General features: G+C 36.4%; 1 protein-coding gene across 1 annotated transcript; it reads right to left on the bottom strand.

Moving 5' to 3' along the window:
• Positions 1 to 5,467: 5,467 nt before the first annotated feature.
• Positions 5,468 to 7,018, bottom strand: LOC114424192. The gene has a single exon (XM_028391044.1). It carries the CDS (start codon positions 7,016 to 7,018, stop codon positions 5,468 to 5,470), a length of 1,551 nt encoding a protein of 516 aa, XP_028246845.1.
• Positions 7,019 to 8,669: the final 1,651 nt, after the last annotated feature.

Raw genomic sequence — 8,669 nt, 5'->3', positions numbered from 1 at the left:
TCCATTTAATTTTGAGTTTTAAGTCACATCCCATACAATTATTCAAATTTGATTAATTTTTATTACCAAATTTTCAACTTCTGAACTTAAAAAAAATCTCAAATTCATCATAAACTTCAAATTATTTGTATGGAAAATGACAATTATTTAAGGATTTAATTGAAGTAAAAGAAAATTAATAATGAGACTAAATTTACTTAATTTTAAAAATATAATAAATACTTAATTATAACTTGGAACCACAATTATATAGTCCTAGGGTGAAACTAAACCCAATGATATTGCAGTAAATATATTGGTTAGAAACTAGGTTACTTTTAAATTAGAACTTGTACTTTTGAATTGGAATGGGGGTGCTGCTCTAGTGCTTTTTGAATTGGTGATGACTTTCGCATATCATCAGTTTTCCACCATTGATGAACTGCCATAGCTAATGCTGATCATTATGAAGTTCTACCCCAAAACACTGTAACAAGACTAACCCTCTAGTATCAATAGGAATATCTTCTTTTTTGTTTGAAACCGTGATTTGTTTCTTCACGAAATCTGGTCCATTATAGATTATGTTGCAGTATTGTTCGCCCATGAAAAAGTGGACGCGCGTAAAAGTTCTCGCCCTTAAAAATATTATCTGCTTTGGTATTTTATTAAGTGGGGTACATTACTCTTTTGACAAATTATGAATGGTGTCAACTTTTAGGATGTTTGGTATTTTATTAAGTGGGGTACATTACTCTTTTGACAAATTATGAATGGTGTCAACTTTTAGGATGTTCTGTGTTTGACATAATTCACGTGAAAATTAAGTATTTTATATTGAGACCACATAAGAAATAAGATTCATCTAGATAATAAGAGTGATATGTTTTTACATGTGAGTTTGAGTTTAATTTAACTCAAAAAATTAGTTTAAGAGATAAAAATAACTTCTCAACTCTGATATCATTTTAAAATGTAAGTTTAAGTTTAATTCAATTTCAAAATATATATTTTGACTTGATTTTATTTTTAATGGATGGTGAGATTTAAGTTTTTCTCATATTTTCAATGATGAAAGTGTTTTTTCTTTTCTTTTTTTCCTTTTTTCTTTTATATTTTTTTAGTTTTAGAGATTCTAGAAAATGTTAGCTAGGGGAAAAAAAGAAGGTAGATCGAGCGGAAACTAAACAAATAACAGAAAATGTTGTGTTAAATTGTTAGATTGTTTTAATACGTACGATTCATTGTGTATTTTAGAAATTATTGAAACAAAGTAGTCAACAGTTTTTGTTCTTGCATATATCTTGTCAGATATCACAATACTTTGGAACCTTATTCAGCTAAAGGTGAAAAGCTATTTTATGATCCAAAAAGGAGGAACACTCCTAATTTAACTTAGGCACCTATTCACTTTGATCTAACTAAAGTGAAGCTCACGGTTCATGAACACTAGCTAGTCCTTAATTTACTGGATTATGGATATTATCAAACGGATGGGTTGTGGCTATGAAATTAAAACTGATGGGAAATTAATTAGTAAAGAATTCAAAAGCTAGCTAAGATGTTGATGTTGGGAAGGTAGATATACATTAATCAACATACAATAGACTACATGTAATTAACTTTGTTCAAGGACCACTGGCAAGGTATGGCCTAATCATAAAGTTAACTGTTTTGGCTTTAGGCGGATAAAAATTTGTGCATGTGTGTAAGTTTGTGATTGAGCCTCTAAAGAACTAAACAACGTGGGGATATAATACAAGTAAATAAACCTTATAAGAAAATTATATAAACTTTTCTATATATATATATATATATATATATATATATATATCATTATTTTTAATTTATGCTATTTTTTCCAGCATACAAATTGAATATTGTACAAAATATTTAGAAAGATTAAACAAGATTATCTTCTATAAAAACATATTATGTGGTCTATGAAAAATATTATATGTGCGTTTGTGATTGAGCTTTCAAGAAAGAGCCAAACATCGTGGGGTACAAGTAAATAAACCCTGTTAAGAAAATTATAATGCACATATTTATATATGTCATTATGATTCATGCTATATATCTTTTCCTGCATACAAATTAGATGTTGTACAGAACCTTTATGTTTGGTCATTATACCTCTTTCTTTTAAGTAGATATCTAGTTGTATCTTTAAAATATTTATATTAGTTTTAAAAAATATTTATCACTAAATTATTATTATTTTTATATAAAATGATTACCAAGTCCGTCCATGCTACTGTTATAAGCTATTAAGACAAATTTTAGGCAAGCCCAAACAGGTTGTTATATATTAGCAGAGGAAGGCTTGTTATTCACACCCCCAATTTTTTAACTTCATACATTTTGTATTTTTTACTTCCTGCAGATCTCATTTTACCATTACCTTCTGAGTTCTAAAAGAATATGATGAGGCAGAATTTTGTATGTTGTATTGATGCACAAAGACTGATTTATATACACAAAGCACACCGCTTGCTCTTCCTAGGGTAATTACACTAAATCCTTGAAAAATGGAAAATAGAATTGAAAGCAAATAACTACACCTTAATAATGACAGCAAATAAGTATCAGACCCATTTTGATTTTCTATCTTAAGTTTCCAATATTATCCTAATACCCCCCCTCAAGTTGGAGCGTGGAGATGAAGAACGCCCAACTTGGACAGCAAAGAGTCAAATTGACGTTTTCCTAGAGCCTTTGTTAAGATATCAGCTAGTTGTTTAGAAGTGTGAACATACAAAGGTTGGATGCTACCCTTGACAATTTCATCTCGCACAAAATGGCAATCAACTTCAATGTGTTTCGTACGCTCATGGAGGACCGGATTATTAGCAATATGAAGGGCAGATTGGCTGTCACAATAAAGTTGCATAGGATCAGTATGCTCAACACCAAGAGAGCTCAACAATCCTTTCAACCACTTGAGTTCGCAAGTAGCTGCAGCCATGGAGCGGTACTCAGCTTCGGCCGAAGATCGAGACACTGTAGTTTGCTTCTTAGTCTTCCAAGAGATGGGGGAACTACCCAACATCACAAAATAAGCTGTCAAAGATCGTCTAGTGAGGGGACAGCCTGCCCAGTCTGCGTCGCAGTAGCCATACAAGCGCAAATCACAATCAGTTCTTAGAAGAATCCCTTGACCGGGATTGCCTTTTAGGTACCGAACAACCCGAAGAGCTGCATTCCAATGCTCAATCTTTGGAGCCTGCATAAATTGAGCGAGGATGTGAACACAATACGACAACTCAGGGTGAGTAATAGTCAAATAGATAAGTCGTCCAATGAGACTCCTATATCCAGTTGGATCTTTGATGCCCTCCCCTTCAACAAGGGCCAATTGATGATTTTGTTCAATAGGAATGGTCGCAGGCTTTGCTCCCAGTAGTCCGCAATCAGATATCAAATCCAATGCATATTTTCTTTGCGAGAGAAAAATACCTGTAGCATTCCGAGCAACCTCAATGCCAAGGAAATATTTCAACTTTCCAAGGTCTTTCATGTGGAAACAGTGGCCCAAATAATCCTTGAATTTATGTATAGCATCACTTTGATTTCCTGATATAACTATATCATCAACATACACCAAGACATATAGCTCGGTGTTACGGCGGCGCAACATGAAAAGAGAATAATCAGAGTAGGACTGTTCGAAGCCATAAGTTTTCAAGGCATCCGAAAATTTAGCAAACCAACATCTAGGGGCCTGTTTCAAACCATACAAAGATTTTCGAAGGCGACACACCTTACCGAGAGATTTCTTTTCAAAGCCAGGAGGCAATTTCATATACACTTCTTCCTCCAAGTCTCCGTGCAAGAACGCATTGCGAACATCCATTTGATGTAGTTGGAAGTTCTTGGCTGCCGCAATGGCTAAAAATGTTCGAACTGTCACCATCTTTGCCGTGGGAGCAAATGTCTCATTATAGTCAACGCCTTCAACTTGTCTGTTGCCATGAATAACCAATCTTGCTTTGTGACGCTCAATAGACCCATCTGAATTATATTTGATCTTATAGATCCATTTGCATCCTATAGCTTTCTTTCCCAGTGGTAAATCTTCGGTTGTCCATGTACCATTGTCCTCCAAAGCTTGAATTTCTTCCTTCATGGCATTTCGCCATTTCTCATCCTTAACAGCCTCGGCAAAACAATTTGGCTCATACCCTGCAGTAATTGCTGCCAAGAAAGCACGGTGTTGTACAGAAAATTTGTCACAATTAATAAAATGTGCAATGGGATAACGCGTACCTGAGGATTTTGAATGAAGTGGTGAACTGGTCGAGAGGCTTACAGTCGCAGTGTGTGTGACATGATCCTTCAGACGTGTAGAGGGATTCTTGATTCTATGTCCCCGACCAAGAAGTTCATCACTTCGAATACTCTGTTGAGAATCCAATCTCTCACCTTGGTCTACATCTTCAATTGTTTCAGTTTGCTGCTCCATAACATGTACTTCCTCATGGTTTTCAATGTCCTGAACATCATTTCCCACAACTACAGCCCCCAAGTCGTTAGTAGTCACTACATTTCTTGTCTCATTCCTTTCCTCACATTCATCAATTGGATCAAGCGGCCATCCCCATTCATCTACGTGTGTTTCACTCACCTTGCCATTGCTAGAGAAGGGGAATATGTCTTCCACAAAGTTCACATTTCGAGATACAAAGTACTCTTCAGTTTCAATATCATACATTTCCCACCCCTTTTTTCCATAAGGGTAGCCTACAAAAATGCACTTCCGACTCCTACTATCAAATTTATCTCGCCCCCTATTTTCATTAAGAGCATAACACAAACATCCGAATGTTCGGATTTGTGTATATGCAGGCTTAGCATCAAACAACACTTCATAAGGAGTTTTCCCATCAAGTAGTGCAGAAGGAGTTCGGTTAATCAAATACGCAGCAGTAAGAATACACTCTCCCCAAAATTTCAAAGGCAAATTGGCTTGAAACCTCAATGCCCTTGCCACATTCAATATATGTCGATGTTTTCTTTCCACCCTTCCATTTTGTTGCGGTGTATAATGAATTGAAGTTTGATGAAGGACACCTTTTTCTTGAAAATAACTTTTCAGTCCTCTAAACTCCGTTCCATTATCACTTCTCAAAACTTTAATTTGTTTGTTATGCTGCCTATGTATCATAGCAAAAAACTGTTTAATGATATGTGGAACTTCATCTTTTGTTTTCAATAAGTATACCCATAATGCACGCGAACAATCATCGACTATAGTTAAAAAGTAAGCAGCACCACAAGAGGCATGTGTTCTATAAGGTCCCCACAAATCACAGTGAATCAAATCAAAACAATTCTTTGCATTATTCTCACTCAATGAAAATGATTCTTTTATTTGCTTGGCTCTAAAACAAACATCACAAGTCTTTAGTCTACTATCAATATTTTTTCCAATTACATCAGGTAACATACTAGTTATCTTAGATGATGGGTGTCCCATTCTTCTATGTCACAACTCACAAAATCTAATGCCATTTGCTTGGTATGCACGGACTGGAGTCACCACACTAAGCACATAAAGCCCCTCTGATTGTTCACCCGCTCCAATCATCATCCTCGAAGTGCGGTCCTGTATAACACACATTGTTTTAGTAAAGTGAACAATATAATCAGCATCATGTAAGAGCTGAGAGATTGAGATGAGATTGCAATTTAAATTAGGGACAAAAAGGACATGCTTCAACATTAGCTTGTCACCAACAGTGACCATTCCTTCTTTAGTTGCATATGTCCGTGTCCCATTGGGCATTCCAACCGGACAAGGCTCTATATCTCGAACATCATTCATGCACGCAAGAGTGCTAGTCATATGATGAGAGGCACCTGTGTCAATAATCCATGAATTCTCACCTGTTAGTCTTGTACTCGTCCCACCTTTTTGTGTGTTAATCGCATTAAGAAGAGCATTCCACTGCTTTGAACTCAACCCCGGCAGCACCTGATCATCTTCATACTTCATTACTTCAGTGTCATCAACAACTTGTGTCATATTCACTTTTGCATTATTGCCTCTTCCTTTTAGCGCGCCACTCATTGGTCGATGCACATGCTTTCCACGTCCAAGCGCACGACCTACAGATCGAGGTCTATCTCCCCACCAATCTGGGTAACCCACCAGCTGAAAACATGAGTCGATATCATGCCCATCACGTTTGCAATGTGAGCATGGTTTCTCCGACCCTGTGTTAGGTTTCTTTTCCCAACTCGATGTCCTACCAGACTTGACAGCAAATGCGATTGGATCTCCACGTTCTTCCTTGCCTCGAGTCATTACTCCGACTCTTTCCTCTTGCACCACCATCTGGTATGCTCTGTTCAGATTCGGCAGCGGGTCTAGACTCAGGACATTAGACCGCACGGTCCTGAACTGAGTATCATCAAGGCCCATCAGAAATTGGTGAAGCTTTTCCTCTTCTCTCTTCTTATTTAGCGCCGCAGATATGCCGCACTTACACCCATTACATGTGCACATGGGTATCTGGTCGAAATCGTTCAATTCATCCCACAGCTTCTTAAGCCGTCCAAAATATGTGACAATCGAGTCTCCATTCTGTTTGCAATTCGCCAATTCAGATTTCAATTGTTGGATGCGAGGTCCATTTGAAATAGAAAACCTCTGTTTGATATCATCCCACAATTCTTGTGCATTTTCTCTGTATGTGATGGTCGATCGAAGTTTCGGTTCAATCGTATTGAAAATCCACGAAACAATCATGGAATTGACAGTCCACCAATCATCGATTTCAGGGGCAGCATCATCAGGTTTTTTAATCGATCCGTCTACGAATCGAAACTTTCGTCGTGCTCTCAACGAGCCTCGGACTGCACGAGCCCATTCATCATAATTTTCACCCTTCAATTGTACCTGGGTTATGATATTTCCTGGGTTATCACTTGAATACAGATCGTAGGGAGAGATCTGTTTCTTCAAATGAGACCCACTTTCATCTTTGTTGGATTCGTCATTTATCTTGTTGCCATCATCCTTTTTCTCTGCCATATTGGTCATCTACAGGTTCTCAAGACCTAGTTCTGATACCATAAAAGAATATGATGAGGCAGAATTTTGTATGTTGTATTGATGCACAAAGACTGATTTATATACACAAAGCACACCGCTTGCTCTTCCTAGGGTAATTACACTAAATCCTTGAAAAATGGAAAATAGAATTGAAAGCAAATAACTACACCTTAATAATGACAGCAAATAAGTATCAGACCCATTTTGATTTTCTATCTTAAGTTTCCAATATTATCCTAATAAGTTCTCACCTCCCCAAAACCCTTCAAAAACAATTCTCAGCCCATCTTCCTCCCATTTTTCCATCACACCCTCTCTTTCTCCTTCCTTCTTTTTACTTCTTCATGCATTTTGATTCCCTCACCCTGCCTTGCCTTCGTTCTCCCACTCCCTCGCCACCAACTAGCCCCTATTTTGGTTCTTAACCTCGGTTCTCCCTCTTCGTTGAGAATCAGTTTTTGCTAAGGTCTTGAACTTCTTTTTTTTCTTTTCTTTTCATGTTGGTAGATGTGGTACAAACTCATTTCTATTGTGGATTTATACACAACGAAAATTTGTTTCAATTGTGTATCTTGTTTTGAAATACAATCAAAGATTTCCTCTTGATATACAATGAAAATGAGTTTCTGATGTGTATTTAATAATTTTTTATTTATTTGAATGTCTTATTATTTTATTTAAAATTTTATTAATAATTGAACATTAGAGTGATTGAAGGATAGGTATCTTGTGATGGACAAAGGAGCATGTGTGACATTCCAGTGATTGAAGGATAGATATCTTTCGGTCATGGATGTCGCACATACAAGTCGTATTAATTTGCAACGAGAGTTTATCTCCTTCTTTTAGTGGATTGCACAATCTTAATTAATGGACTAGAGTTTGTCACACATGTTCGTCTACTACTAGGATATGTTCCATGATCTTGATAGTTACAACTAGTATGCATAGGTGCCTCTATGCTAGTGTTCTGGTGTGATCAGCTATGCACAACCAACCTGCACCATGATGCAAATCAGGGGATACATTACTTTATTATTTTTTTATTTATTTACCAGAGGCATAATTTGTCTCACAAAAACTAATTTTGTTAATGGTTTATGCAGGCATAAATGCTTCAAAACTTTCCTACTACTACCCCTTGTGACACTACAAATATTTATATGGCAAATGTTAATCATCAATTCTCTTGTTAAAGAATTAAAAAGAAAAAAAAAATTATTAAGATACATAAATTATGTTGTTTATGACTTTTTTTATATTCTATAATTTTCACATTAATTATTTTCCCTTTTTAGCATTACCACACCGTTGAGGCTTGTGATGAGGAGTTTGTTGAGTAGAAGAGCATGAGAAACATATGTGCCGTAAGGTTATCCTTGGGCTTGCATGGATGACTACTTAGAATGGTTCCGTGAAGTTTCTCATCCATACATCATTGTCCCAGTAGCGGGAGATCCTTAGAGAAGAAAGTATTAATTAAGTGATCAGGATCATTATGTCATTTATGTAAACCACTTAATAATTTCTCCCCCACCAGATCCTCCTCGAGTACACATGCAACAATTTGGAGGCAATCAAATAGAGTCATCATCATTGAATGAGTCTCATTGAGAAATAATTATTAGGA

Source organism: Glycine soja, chromosome 8, assembly GCF_004193775.1.
Source record: "Glycine soja cultivar W05 chromosome 8, ASM419377v2, whole genome shotgun sequence".
In the NCBI taxonomy this organism is placed as follows: domain Eukaryota; kingdom Viridiplantae; phylum Streptophyta; class Magnoliopsida; order Fabales; family Fabaceae; genus Glycine; species Glycine soja.
This window is presented reverse-complemented; position numbering and strand designations above follow the sequence as displayed.